This window comes from Mesoplodon densirostris, chromosome 16 (genome assembly GCF_025265405.1).
Source record: "Mesoplodon densirostris isolate mMesDen1 chromosome 16, mMesDen1 primary haplotype, whole genome shotgun sequence".
NCBI classification, from domain to species: domain Eukaryota; kingdom Metazoa; phylum Chordata; class Mammalia; order Artiodactyla; family Ziphiidae; genus Mesoplodon; species Mesoplodon densirostris.
In genome coordinates, this window is record NC_082676.1 from 29,649,557 (window position 1) to 29,664,951 (window position 15,395).

General features: G+C 38.5%; 1 protein-coding gene across 1 annotated transcript in view; it reads left to right on the forward strand.

Moving 5' to 3' along the window:
* Positions 1-15,395, forward strand: part of EBF4 (EBF family member 4) — a 55,226-nt gene that overhangs the window by 13,214 nt on the left and 26,617 nt on the right. Inside the window, exons 6-7 of the mRNA XM_060120169.1 lie at positions 146-219; positions 1,504-1,572. Of these exons, the coding sequence (XP_059976152.1) occupies positions 146-219; positions 1,504-1,572 (143 nt within the window). The remainder of the gene's footprint in view (positions 1-145; positions 220-1,503; positions 1,573-15,395) is intronic.

Consider the following 15,395-nt stretch of genomic DNA (forward strand, 5'->3'; position numbering starts at 1 on the left):
GTTCCCAGCTCCCTCTTTGCATTCCTGGGCTCCCAGAGAGAGTTGGAGGGCGTGCTCTTCCCCAGGAGCAGGGCCCAGCTGCCCCTCCACCTGGCCTTGAGAGGAGCCTCCTTCCCCTCCAGCCTGCGCACTTCCCCTTCCCCAGGCCATCATCTACGAGGGGCAGGACAAGAACCCCGAAATGTGCCGCGTGCTACTCACCCACGAGATCATGTGCAGGTGAGAAGGGCTAGGTCACCTGCCCCTGGCCTCTTGGCCCGACCCCTACCACTGCCACCAACCCCTTCCCCACTGATCCCCAGGGAAGCCTGGGGGTGGGGGTGATGAGGGAAGAGTGAGGCCCCTGGGCACAGTGCTGGCTGAGGAGGGGGTCCTTGAGGACCCATTAGCCTGGCCTGTTTATGTGGCTTCTCCGAGTGTTTTTGTAAGAGAGGCCTCCTGCTGCCACTGGGAAGCTTAACTAATAAAGCTCTGGGGAGGGCTCGCTGGGAGATGGGGGCAGGGCCTGGGCCTCCTGGATTAGCTCAGAAGCTGGAGGAGGAAACTTTGCTGCCTCTTCTGTGAACTTCAGGGCACCCCTGGGCAGGCAGGATGGGGAAGAGGGAACACAGTGCTAGACTCCCCTTCCCCATTACCCCAGAGCTTGGCATTTCTAGGCAAGGGCTCCCCAGGAGATGTCAGCCAGGAAGGGTCCTCCGAGGCAGCTCTTCATACATGGAAAAGAAAATAGTGTTCAAAAATCTGGTTGGGGGCTTCCCTGGTGGCGCCGTGGTTGAGAGTCCGCCTGCTGATGCAGGGGACACGGGTTCGTGCCCCTGTCCGGGAAGATCCCACATGCCGCAGAGCGGCTGTGTCCGTGAGCCATGGCCGCTGAGCCTGCGCGTCCGGAGCCTGTGCTCCGCAACGGGAGAGGCCACAACAGTGAGAGGCCCGCGTACCGCAAAAAAAAAAAAAAAAAAAAAAAAAATCTGGTTGGGACAGTGGCTACCCTTGGGAAGGGCAGTGACCAGGAGGGGGCATGAGGGGGCTTCTGGGGCGCTAGTCACATGGTGTTTCTTGGTATGGGTGCTGGTTACATGGGTGGGCTCACTTTGTGATAATTCATGAGGTGCATGCTTACATTGGAGCTCTTTTCTATATGTATAAAACGTGTACAGAGAGAGTAGGTGGTCAGCAGCCTGCCCTTTCCTGGATCCTCCAGGAGCAGCATGCCTTTGGGACAAGGGTTTCTTGGCCAACCTTATCCCCAGGGATAAGGGCTCTCCAGGTCCCTGTGTAGGACCCTCACCGCCTGTCTCCCCCAGGCCCCTGAGAGTGAGCCCCTCTGGCCCAGGGATTCCATACTCAGAGACAGGACATCAGCATCCTCACCCCGGAGGCGCACACACACAGACACACACACACAGACAGACAGACAGACACACACACACACACACACACACGCTGTAATCTCCCTCTCCTTCACCCCCTTCCTCCTTCCCTCTCTTCTCATCTTTCCTTCAGCCGGTGCTGTGACCGGAAGAGCTGTGGCAACCGGAATGAGACACCCTCAGACCCCGTCATCATTGACAGGTACAGACCGGGGGAAGAGGGCCTGGCAGCTGCAAGGCCAGGGCAGGCTGGGATCAGCCACAGAGCACGGTGGCACCCACCACCCTGTTGGTGGCTCTGAGCAGAAAGAAACTGTCCCCTGACTGAAGCCCCTGGTGGCAGACCTTCTGGGGCTGGGCATAAGAGTTGTATGTTCTGAGGGAAGGAGCTGGAGAGGGCAGGGGTGGAGGGTGGTAGAGGCTGCTGGGCTAGAGAGGCTGGGAGGGCCTGGCAGGGAAGCGGGCTCTAGTCCTGGTGCCTGGTGCCTCTGTGCTGTTTGACTTGACTTCTCTGATCGTCCGTTTCCTTTGTTTAAAAAATAGGGAAATACTTAGCAAGCTTCAATCATAAGATTGTCAAGGTGATGCATATGAAAATGCATTCTCCCACCATGATTTTTTTAAATTATTTTATTTCTTTTTGAATAGGAAATGCATATATAAGGTACAAAATTTGAAAAGTATAAAAGAGTAAATAATGAAAAGTATGTCTGCCCCACCCCGATGTATAGCATACTGTACACAGTCTTTTGTACTTACCTTTTTATTTGTAACAATATATCTTAGAACTCATTCCATATTGGAACCTAAACCCTGCCTTGTTCTCCTTTTAGTAGATTAAACCATTCACAATGTACTAAAATTCAAGTTTAGGAGGGTTGACAGCAAAGTCTCCCACCTCTGCTGCTGACTCATCCATTGCCCTCCAAATAAGCAAGCATTATTACCAGTTTCATGGGTATCCTTCCTGAGATAGTCTGTGCAAGAAAATGCAGACACAAGCAGTCTCCTTATTCTTTTTTCTACTGCAAAATATTCCATTGTATGGATGGACTATAATTTCTTTAGTCTCTATTGCTGGACATTTTGGCTGTTTTCATTCTTTTTCAGGGATAAAATATGCTGTAGTGAATTACTTTGTCCATGTGTCACTTAGCATATGTGTGAATTTATATAAAGGATATTACTAGAAGCAGAATTTCTGGGTCAAAGGAGATGTGCATTTGTACTTTTGATACTTATTGCCAATTTGTCCTCTGTAGAGATTATACCAATTGATATTGAGAATGCCTATTACCGTATTCTGGCCGATTAGTATGTTGTTTATTCATTCAACAAATAATTTTTTAACATCTATTGTTAAATGTTAACATCTACTGTTAAAATGGACCCTGTGCCAGGGTCTCTTCTATATGCTGTGGATTAAGCAGTGACCAACACAGACAAAAAGCCTTGTGTCGATGGGCTTACAATCTAATAGGAGAGATAGACATAAACTAACTGAATAAAATGTACAGCGTGTTAGATAGTGATAACAGCTAAGGAGAAAAAGAAAGCCATCAGGAAAGATCAGAGAGTGCCCAGGAAGGGGCTATTGCAATTTTAGAGTATTTAAGGAAGGCCTCACTGAAACTATGACATTTGAGCCAAGACCTGAAGGAAGTAAAGGAGCGAGCCAAGTATGAATCTGGGAGAAGAATGTTCTTAGCAAGAGAGTACTTGTCGTGTTTTAGGAACAGCAAGGAGGCCCAGGTGACTGGAATGATGGGGACAGTAGGAGATTAAGATGTCAGAGATACAATGGGTGGGGCAGGAGGAAGGCCAGACCATGCAGGGCCTTGTAGGTTGCATGTAGGCCATTCTTGTAAACCATTGTAAGGACTTTGACTTTTATTCTGAATGACATGGAAGCCAGTGGGGGTGTTTGAGAAGAATGATATGACCTAATTTATATTTTGACAAGTTTTTAACTCTAGCTCCTGTGTTGAAGATGACCCGCAGGAAGCAAGGGTGGAGACAGGGAGATGAGTTAGGAAACCATAACAATTATCCAGGAGAGATGATGGAGACTGCAACAGAGGGGATGTTATAGAGAAGTTTGTAAGAAGTGGTTGGATTCTGGATACACTTCATAGGCAGAACTGACAGGATTTGTTATGGAAGGAGAGACAAGGTGACAGGGTGAGAGAAGTCAAAGACGGATCCAAGGTTTCTGACCTGAGCAACTTTAAGGGATGGAGCTCCTATTTACTGAGAAGGTGGAGATTTCAGGAGAAGCAGGCTTGGGAGGAGAAGTCCAGGAGTTTGGTTTTGGACGTATGACATTTAAGATTCTTGCTAAACCTCCAGGTGGAGATTTTGAAAAAGAGCTGAACACATGAGTGTGGCTCTCAAGGGGAGGGTCCAGGCTACAGATGTAGATTTGAATCAATGAAATCATTGGGGGAACGAGTGTTGAAAGAAAACATGAGAGGTCCGAGAACTGCATTCCGAGGTGTCCAATGTTGAGAGGTCATGGAGATGTGTAACCAGCAAAGGAGAATGAGAAGCAGCTGCCAGTAAAGTAGAAGGAAAATCAGGGGAGTGGAGTCCCAGAAGCCTAGATAGAAAAATTATCCCAAAAGGAGGCAATAGTCAACTGCATCAAATGCTGCTCATGGATATGATAAAAGGACTAAGGGTTAATCATTAGATTTAGCAATGTGGGGGACATTGGTGACCTCAACAGGAGCCATTTCAGTGGCAAAAGGGGCAGAATTCTGATAGGAGTATGTCTAAGAGAGAATGGGAGAAGAGAGATTAGAGACAGTGACTAAAGGAACTCTGGACTTTCACCCTAAAGGGATCAAAGAAACAGGATGGAACAGGGTGGTGATAGGAGCACAGTGTAAGGCCAAGAAAAAGATATAGCTTGTTCAGGTGCTGACGACAAAAACCCAGTAGGAAATGGAAAATTATGATGCAAGAGTTAGAAGGGAGGATGGCTGAAGCAATGTCCTCTAATCAGCGAAGGGCGGGGTTTCTCCTGTACACGTGGAGGACTGGCTTTAGCTGAGAGCACAGACGTTATCCATGGAGGCAGCAGGGAAGATAGAGAAGCTGGACGTGGGTAAATGGGAATATCCAATATAGGAGCTTACGGATGTGCTTTTCGGATTGCTTTGTTTTCTCAGTGAAATAGGAAGCAGGGTCAACAGTTGAGGATGAGGATGGAGAGGGAGACACTAGGGCATGAAACAGTTGTCCAAGAGAGTGAGTGGACCATGGAAATGTTCTGTGATTGCCAAGTGGCACTAAGGGCCCACCTAAGATCTGGGGTCATAAATTTATTTATTTTTAAAATTTATGTATTTGGGGCCACACCACACGGCTCGCGGGATCTTAGTTCCCCAACCAGAGATTGAACCTGGGGCCATGGCAGTGAAAGCACTGAGTCCTAACCACTGGACCATCAGGGAATTACCTGTGGTCATAAATTAAAAGTGAGCAACTTCCCTAGTCCTGCTGAGCTGCACCAGTGCAGGTGCAGAACAGGTGAGTGGTTGCATATAGCCAGAGTTGGGGTTTGCTATGTGAATACGATGAAACATGAGAGGGCAAGAGAGTGAAAAGTGTAAGCAAGGGGTGTTTACAAAAATGGAACAAGGAATTTAAGCTCAGAAAGGAGAGGACTATGGGAGAGTGAAGAGAAGGCAGGATGAATGGAACATAGGTTTTGATGGGGCCAAGAATTACTAGAGTTGAGGTACTAGAAGGGGTTGGAGCTGGTGGTTAGGGAGTGGGTTGTCTGTAGGTAGGATTATTTGGAAATTCTGTTTATTGGTAATGGCCAAGGGAGGGTAGAGAGAAGGTCATTGGAGGAGCGATACTCAAGGAATGGAGAGAAGAATGTGTTGGAAGAATTATCTATTTACATTGATACTGAAATCACCAGGAATTATGATTGATTTTAATGATTCTTTATAGATCCTAGATACTGATCCTTTGTCAGGGAAGTGTATATCAAGTAACTCAATGTAGTTGAATTTATCGATATTTTCCTTATGGATTTCATTCTGCATTTTGTTTAGGAAACCTTTCTCTATGCTGAGTCATAAAGATATTCTCCTATATTTTCTTCTAAGGATTTCACAGTTTTTCCTTGTACATTTAGGTTAGTAATCCATGTGGAGCTAATTTGGAGGCATGCTGTGAATTAAGGTATCAATGTAATTATTTTTATTTATGAATCACTAATTATTCTAGTATCATTTATTAAATAACTCATCCTTTCTTACTGAGCTTCAGTACCACCTATGTCCTAAATCAAGTTTCCTTCTATTTGTGTGTCCGATTCTAGAGTCTGTGTTTTATTCTCTTGATCTATTTGATAATCTCTGTGCTAACATGGCATTGTTTGAATCACTCTATCTATATAAAAATAATACAGACAAGCGTGTAGGGTAAGGTTCCCATCTTCTCTTGTTCTTCAGGGAAGAACTGACTATTTTGGCCTTTTGTGCTTCCATATAAATTTTAGAATCCATGTAGAAAGTTCCACACCAACACACACATGCACACACACACACACACACACACACACATCTTTGGGGGTTTTGTACAGTTAGCTTATACATCAATTTGGAGGAGAATTCGCATCTTTATGCTACTGAGTCTTCCTATCCATGAATATGGTTTATCTCTCCATTTATATAGATCTTCTTTAAAGCCTTTCAATAAAGGTTTGTAATTTTCTCAATTAATTTTCTCAGTAAAGTCTACATACACTTATTGTTTTCATTCACTCATTCAGTAAATATTTATTGAACATCTACTATGTACCAGGCACTGTTCTAGGTTCTAGGAATACCACAGTAAACAAAGCAGACAAAAATATCCCTGTTCATGGACAGAGAAGACATTGGGAAGATGGGCAATAAACAGTAATTATAAGTATGTTAGAAGGTGATAGGTAGGAAAAAATAGAGGAAAATAAAACTGATCAGGAATTTGGGGGTGGGGGAGGTGTGGTTTTAAATGGAGTGGTCCCAGTAGGCCAAATTAAGAAGATGGAGTTTGAGGAAGGACTTGAAGAGGTGAGGGAATGAACCATTCAGTTGTATGGGTAGCATATTTCTAGGTACAATTTATATTTTGTTGTTGTTGTAAATTATATCTTTTGCTATGTTTTCTAAGTTTTTGTTGATAGTATAAAGAAATACGATTGATATTTGCATGTAGATATTTGTCTTTAGATTTCTTTTGTTTTTTCTATAGAGACAGACATGTAAAAAATGACTTGTTTTTCCTATCCAATCCTTTTGCATTTTATTTATTTTTCTTACATTACTGCACTGACTAGAACCTCAAGTACAACCTTGAGAAAATAAGGAGTGATAATAGGTAGTCTTGGCTTGTTTTTTATTTTAAAGAAAATGCTTCCAGTGTTTCACCATTTAAAATGTTGCTAATTGTAGCTATTTGGTAGCTATACTTCATCAAGTTAAAAATGGTTGGTATGAGAGTTTTTTAATTTTTGGTTTTTGGTTTTTTTTCATGAACAGATGTTGAATTTCACGTGTTGTTTTTCTCTACATGTATTGAATTGATCATATGGCTTTTCTCCTTTAAACTGTTAATGTACTGAATTTTATTAATGGATTTTCTGATACTGAACTACTCCTGGTATAAACCTAACTTGATGATGATTTACTATCTTCTTTAAATGCTACAGGATTTGCTTTGTTAATAGTATTTAGGATTTTTGCATTTACGTTCAACACGATTGGCTTGTAATTTTCTTTTCTTACAATGTCCTAGTATGATTTTGACAGTCCATGGTATAAGACCCTTAAATAATTAGACGGGGCATGTTCTTTCTTTTACTATTTGCTGAATGAATTTGTATTAGTTTGTAATGATTTGTTCCTTGAAAATTTGTTACAATTTGGTTTTAGTTTGTGGGGTTGAGGAGGAGAGAATTTTTAAGTCATTTATTCATATTTTAATGGTCATAGGACTATTTAGGCCTTTTATTTCTTTTTTACTCTATTTTCATGAGTTACATTTTTAAAGGAATTTGTACAATGTGCCTAAGTTTTCAAATTTGTTTCCGTAAAGTCGTTCATAATGTTCTCTTATCTTTTTTATCTCTGCTGTATCTTTTAAAAAATATTTATTTATTTGGCTGCATCGGGTCTTAGTTGCAGCACATGTGCTCTTCATTGTGGCTTGCTGGCTTCTCTCTAGTTGTGCCGTGCAGGCTCAGTAGTTGCGGTGCGCGGGCTCTCTAGTTGTGTTGCGTGGGCTCCAGAACACGTGGGCTCAGTAGTTGCGGCATGTGGGCTCTTTAGTTGTGGTGTGCAGGCTCCAGGGCACGTGGACTCAGTAGTTGCAGTGCGTGGGCTTAGTTTCCCTGAGGCAGATGGAATCTTAGTTCCCCAACCAGGGTTTGAACCTGCATCCCCTGCATTGGAAGGTGGATTCTTAACCACTAGATCACCAAGGAAGTCCCTCTGCTGTATCTTTAGCTGTAAACCTTTTCCATTTCTGATATTAATTGTTTGTATCATATCTTTCTCCTTGATGAGTTTTGCTAGCAATTTTTACTTTTATTTGTGTCTTCTAAAAACTGACAGCTTTATCAATCTTTTTCTAATGTTTGTTTCGCATTACATTAATTTTGCATTTATCTTTATCATCTCCCTTCTTAGTTCTTTGGATTTATTTTGTTCTTTTTTAATTTCTTAAGTTGGATGTTTAGCTCATTAATTGTTGACCTTCTTTACTAATATAATCATTTAAAGCTATGACATTTCCTTAAAATACTATGTTTCCTCTATGTCACATTGTTTTTTATTTTTATTTATTTTTATTTATTTTTTTGGCTGCTTTGAGTCTTAGTTGCAGCATGCAGGATCTTCGTTGAGGCATGCAGAATCTTTTTGTTGAAGCGTGTGGGCTCTTCGTTGCAGCGCACGGGCTTCTCTCAAGTTGTGGCATGCGGGTTTTCTCTCTCTAGTTGTGGCACGTGGGCTCCAGGGCACAGGGGCTCTGTAGTTTGTGGCACGTGGGCTCTCTCCTTGAGGTGCATGAACTCAGTAGTTGTGTCGCAGGGGCTTAGTTGCCCCGTGGCATATGGGATCTTAGTTCACCGACCAGGGATCAAACCCTCATCCCCTGCATTGGAAGTGGATTCTTTACCACTGGACCATCAGGCAAGTCCCTATGTCACATTATTATATCTCATATTTTCATTATCAGTTCCAAGGATTGTTAAATTTGTTATGATTTCTCTTTTAATACATGGGCTATTTAGAAATATGTTTCCTTATTCTTTATTTTTAAATTAACTTTATGAGGTATAATTGATATTCAATAAAACAGGCATAAGGCATACAATTTGAAAAGTTTTGACATATGTATACACTGATGAAACTATCACCACAGTTGAGATAGTGAACATATCCTTCATTCCCAAAAGTTTTCTCATGTACCCCCTGGAATCTCTCCCTCTCTCCCCTTACCTCCATCCTCAGGCAACAGTTGATCTGCTTTATGTCATCATAGATTTGTTTGCATTTTCTAGAGTTTTGTATAAATGGGATGATACAGTATGTGCTTTTTCTTTTGTCTAGCATCTTTTGCTCAGCATAATTTTTTTGTTATCCATTTTGTTACATGTATTAATAGTTCATTTCTTTTTATTGCTGAGTCGTATTCCATTGTATGAATATAGCAAAATGTGCCTTCATCTCTTGATAGACATTTGGGTTCTTTCCAGTTTTTGTCTATTATAAATAAAGCTTTATAAACATTTATGTACAAGTCCTTATATGGACAAGTGCTTTCATTTCTCTTGGCTAAAATAAGTAGGAGTAGAAAGGTTGTATATGTATATGGGTATGTGTATGGTAAGTATATGTTTAACTTCATAAGTAGTCGCCTATTTTCCAAAGTGGTTGTACCATTTTATGTTTCCCACCAGCAGAGTGTGAGAGTTGTAATTCCTCTACATTCTCATCAGCATGAGAATTATCTCTGTTTTTAATGTTAGCCATTCTAATAGATGTGTAGTGATATCTCATTATGGTTTTAATTTGCATGTCCCTAATGACTAATGATGTTGAACAACTTTTCATGTGCTTATTTGCCATCCATATTTTTTTGGGGGGGAAGTGTTTGTTCACCCCCTCCCTTTTCATAGGGTTTTTTTTTAATTACTGAGTTGTGGGAGTTCTTTATATACTATGGATAAAAATCAGATAAATATTTTGCAGAAAATTTTTCCCAGTCCATGGCTTGTCTTTTCATTCTCTTAACAGTGTTTTTGAAGAGCATGAGTTTTTAATTTTGATAAAGTCCAAATTATAAATTTTTTCTTTTGTGTATTGTGTTTTTGTTGTCATAGCTAAAAAATCTTTACCTAACCCAAGGTCACAGAAAATTTCCCCTTTCCTCTATAAGTTTTGTAGTTCTAGTTTTACGTTTAGGAGTAGGAACCATTTTGAGTTAATTTTTGTAGATATGAGAGGTATAGATTCAAGACGTTTTGTTTTGCAATATACATATATATATATTTGCAATATATATATGTTCCAGCACCATTTCTTTTAAACTTTGTGAAAAATCAATTGTTTATATATGTGTGGGGTTATTTCTGGCCTCTATTCTGTTCCATTGATTCCTTAGTCTAGCTTTTCTGCCAATACCACACTGTTTTGATTACTGTTGCTTTATAATAATTCTTGAAATCAGATAATACAGGTCCTCCAACTTTGTTTCTTCATTGCAACTTTTTTCTTTGCATTTCCATATAAATCTGGGCATCAACTTGTCAATTTCTACAAAAAATTCCATTGAAATATTAATTGGGACTCTGAATCTCTAGACTAATTAGGGAAAAATGATATCTTAACAATATTGAGCCTTCCAACCTATGAACAAGGCATATCTCTCCATTTATTTAGATTTTCCTCAATCTCTCTCATCAATATTTTGTAGTTTTTAGAATGCAGATCTTTCACATCGCTTGTTCAGATTTATCCTTTAGTATTTCTTTATTTTGATGCTATTGTAAATGCTGTTTTAAATTTCAATTTCCAATGGTTTATTTATGGTATATATAAATATGAATTTTTGTATAACTGATTCTGTAGCCTGCAGCCTTGCTAAAGTCACTTATTAGTTCTAGTAACTTTTCAAAGAGTCCAACAGATTATCTTTATAGACAATCATGTCATCTGCAAATAAAGACACTTTTATTTATTCCTTTCCAATCTGGATGACTTTTATTTATCTTTCTTGCCTGATTGTACTGGCTAGACCTTCCAGTACGATGTTGATAGTAGCAGTGGTGAGGATGGACACTTATCTTGTTCCTGATCTTAGGTGGAAATTACTCAGTCTTTCACCATTATGTATGTTTTTTATGTATGTGTGTGTGTGTGTGTGTGTGTGTGTGTGTAGCTATAGGTTTTTCATAGATGCCTTTATCAGGTTGAGGAAATTCTCTACTATTTTTTGTTACTGGGAGTTTTTATCAGAAATCGGTATTAGATTTTTGTCAAGGGCTTTTTCTGCATCTATTAAGATTATTATTTTTTTTTTAGTTTAATATGATGAATGACATCAGTTAGTTTTCCGATGTTAAACCAACCCTGCATTTCCCAGATGAGCTGCACTTGGTCATGGTGTATTATCTTTTTAATATATTGTTGGATTCAATTTAATAAAATTTTGTTTAGAGTTTTTGCATGGTCATGATGAATATTTGTCTTTAATTTTGTTATAACTTTTTTGTCTGGTTTTGGTATCAGGTGTGCTGATATACTGACCTATAGATTTAGTTGGGAGGTATATCCAGCTCTTCAGTGTTTTGGAACAGTTTGTGTAGAATTGGTATTACTTCTTCCTTAAGTGCTTGGTAGAATTCACCAGTGAAGCCATCTGAGCCTGGACTTTTCTTTGTGGCAAGTATTTTTTTTTTTTTTTTTTTTTTTTTTTTTGCGGTACTCAGGCCTCTCACTGTTGTGGCCTCTCCTGTCGCGGAGCACGGGCTCCGGACGCGCAGGCCCAGCGGCCATGGCTCACGGGCCCAACCACTCCGCAGCATGTGGGATCTTCCCGGACCGGGGCACAAACCCGTGTCCCCTGCATCGGCAGGCGGACTCTCAACCACTGCGCCACCAGGGAAGCCCTGTGGCAAGTATTTTAACTATAATTTCAATGTCTCTAATAGAATAGGCTATCTACTTTTTCTAGAATGAACTTTGGTAATTTGTATCTTTCAAGGAATTTGTCCATTTCTTATAAGTTGTTGAATTTGTTGTCACAAAATTGTTTATAATATTCCCTATCCAATATCTCTAGAATCTGCAGTGATGTCAGTACTCCCATTTCTGATACTGGCAAATTGTGTCTTCTTTTTTCCTGATCAGTCAGGCTACAGATTTATCCATTTTATTGACCTTCTAAAAGAACCTTTTGGTTTCATTGATTTTCCCCATTGTTTATCTATTTCCTATTTTGATATTTATTAGTTCCTTTCTTCTACTTATTTTGGCCTTAATTTCCTCTCCTTTTTCTGGTCTCCTAGAGGAGAAGCTGAGGTCATTTATTTAAGACCTTTCCTTCTGTCTAAAACAGACTTTTAGTGCTATGCATTTCTCCCTAAGTATTGCCTTAGGGTCATACCACAAATCATGATATGTTATGTTTTCATTTCCATTTAATTAAAAGTACTTTCTGGGCTTCCCTGGTGGCGCAGTGGTTGAGAGTCCGCCTGCCAATGCAGGGGACGTGGGTTCGTGCCCCGGTCTGGGAAGATCCCACATGCCGCGGAGCGGCTGGGCCCGTGAGCCATGGCTGCTGAGCCTGCGCGTCTGGAGCCTGTGCTCCGCAACAGGAGAGGCCACGACAGTGAGAGGCCCGTGTACCACAAAAAAAAAAAAAAAAAAAAAAAGTACTTTCTGATTTCCCTTTTGAGTTTTGTTTTAACCCATGCGTTATTTAGTTTCAAAAAGTTTGGGGATTCTCTTAGGATATTTCCGTTACTGGTTTCTAATTTAATCCAATTGTCAAGGAATATATACTTTGTATAACTTGAATCCTTTTGAATCTTTTGAGACACATTTTATGGCCCGGAATATAGCCTGCCTTAATAAATGTTTTGTGTGCACTTGGGAAGAATGTGTATTCTGTTGTTGTTGGATGGAGTGTCCTATAAATATCAAATAGGTCACATTAGTTGATAAGTGTTGTTTGAGTCTACTATATCCTGACTGACTTTTTGCCTATTTTTTTTTTCTGTTATTGAGAGAAGGGTATTGGAATGACCAACTATTATTGTGGATTTATCTATTTTTCCTTGAGGTTCTATCAGTCTTGCTTCATATAATTTGAAAAACTGTTATTAGGTACATAGATATATAGGGTTATTTTATGTCCTCTTGTTTAATTGATCCCTTTATTATGAATCCATAAAATCTACTTTGATATAGTAATATAGCCATTCAAGCTTTCTTTTGACTAGTATTAGCATGATAAATCTTTTCCATCCTTTTACTTTTAATCTATTTGTGTCTTTATATTTAACATGCATTTCTTTTTTTAACTTTTTTTATTGCAATATAACAGAAATACATGCAGTTTGGGAAAAGAAAAATTGCTCATTTGTAATTTTTGTTAAATTAATGATGTAAATACTCTCTTAATGGTTAATTTTAAGCTACCAACAGTTTGACACTTGACTTACAAATTCCTGTTTAACAATTGGCCCTCTTGAACTAGGGTGAACCAGCTTTAGCACACCACTACAACATGTATACAGAAAAATGTACAAATCGTTAGTTTATAGATCATTGTATATCAGCAAAGTGAACACACCTACCACCCTGGTCAGTAAATATAATTATACCTTTCTTTCTTCCTTAAAGATGACCACTGTCCTAACTTCTAACACCATAGCTAACTTACTTTTGAGATTTATTTTATTTTATTTAAGGGTGATTTATTTTACTTAAGGGTGGCAGTGGGAATAGTCATAGATTTCTAATACAAACCAAATACAAAAATCAAACAACCATAAGAATAATGAAAATCTAAATATGAAAAGCTAGTCTTTTAGGAGAAAAATAAGGAGACTATCTTTTTGTTTTTGGCCAGTGGTAATGGATATGTAAGGATATTGACAACAACATTGGAATAGCAGAGGAATTGAAAATGCTATACATTGACCAATGGGAAACTAGCTAAATTAATTATATTGCATATACACAATAAAATTCCATGAAGAAAGCAAACACATATATATATACCATTCTAAGTGCTCTACATTACATATACTATCTCACATAATTTCCCAACAATACTACTACTATCCCATTTTACATATGAGATAAGAAGTTAAGTAACATGCCCAAGATGACACACATATATATATTTTTTCTGTCATAATATTGACATTCAGTCCAGTAATCCTCCACTGTAACAGCTCCTTTACTTTGCAGTGAAAATTGATTTGTATATTTTTTTGCCTCTGAGTCCTTAACATGCATTTCTTATAGTCAGCATGTCGTTCAGTTTTTCATCTGATCTGATAATCTCTGCCTTTTAATTGGTATATTTAGACCATTTACATTTAATGTGATTATTGATATGATTAAGTTTGAGTCTATCACCTTGATATTTGCTTTCTATGGTGTTCGGTCTCTTTTTTGTTCTTTTCCTTTTTTTCTACTCTTTTAGATTATTCAGGTATTTTTTATTATTCAACTTTATCTCCTTTGTTGGTTTATTAGAAAAATTCTTTATTTTGTTATTTTAGTAATTGATTTAGGGCTTAAAGTACACATCTTTAACTTATTGCAGTCTACCTTCAATTATACCACTTTGTGCTATTGTCTTAAATTTTATTTTTATATATGTTCTATAATCTACAGTACATTGATATTATGTTTGTTTCAACAGTCAATTATTTTTAAAGAGATTTAAATTATATGAAAAATATATATTTACCCATGTAACTATTTCTATTGCTCTTCATTCTTTTCCATAGATTCATACTTCCATCTTGTATCATTTTTCTTACACCTGAAGGGCATCCTTTAATATTTCTTGTAATTTTTTTGAAAGATATTTTCACTGGTTATAGAATTATAGTTGGCAGTAGTAGTAGTTGTTGTTGTTTTAAGATGTTGCTCCACTGTCTTTTCTCTTGCATTCCCAATAAGAAATCTGATACCATTATTATCTTTATTCCTGTGTACATATTTCTTTTATCTTTGGCTGCTTTAAATTTTTTTTCTTTATTATTCATTTTTAGCAACTTGATTATAATGTGCTTTGTTGTAGTTTTCTTCATGTTTCTTGTGCTTGGAGTTCGTTGATCTTTTTGGATCTAGGAGTCTACCATTTTATATATGCCCATTTTTTCAAGATTATTAATTGTGTTGTTCAGATCTGTATTTATTTATATTTGTCTGCTTGACCTATTAAAAATTGAAAGATGAGGTTATAATCTTGCACGTGAACTTTCAGCTTACCTTTGTGGGTTTCATCAATTATATCCCACAAAGATAAACTGAAATTTCATGTAGAAGATTAATATAAAATTAATAATATATATATATATACTATTTTGTTAAATGTGGACAGGTTTTTAAATCTTATAGCTTCCTTCTGGATTGAACCTTTTATCAGCATTGATCCTTTATTTCTAATAATAGTTTTGCTTTAAAGTCTATTTTATCTGATATTATTTATTTATTTATTTATTTATTTTTGGCCATGCCCCGAGGCTTGTGGGATCTTATCCCCTGACCAGGGATTGAACCCAGGTCCTCAGCAGTGAAAGCGCCAAGTCCTAACCACTGGACTGCCAGGGAATTCCCTATCTGATATTATTTAAAGGATCTCTCGACTTTTGGTTATATTTGCCTCATATACCTTTTTCTATCCTTTTATTTTCAACCATTATGTGTCCTTATGTTTCAGATATTTCTCTTTCTCTTTTTTTTTTTTTTTTTTTTGTGGTACGCGGGCCTC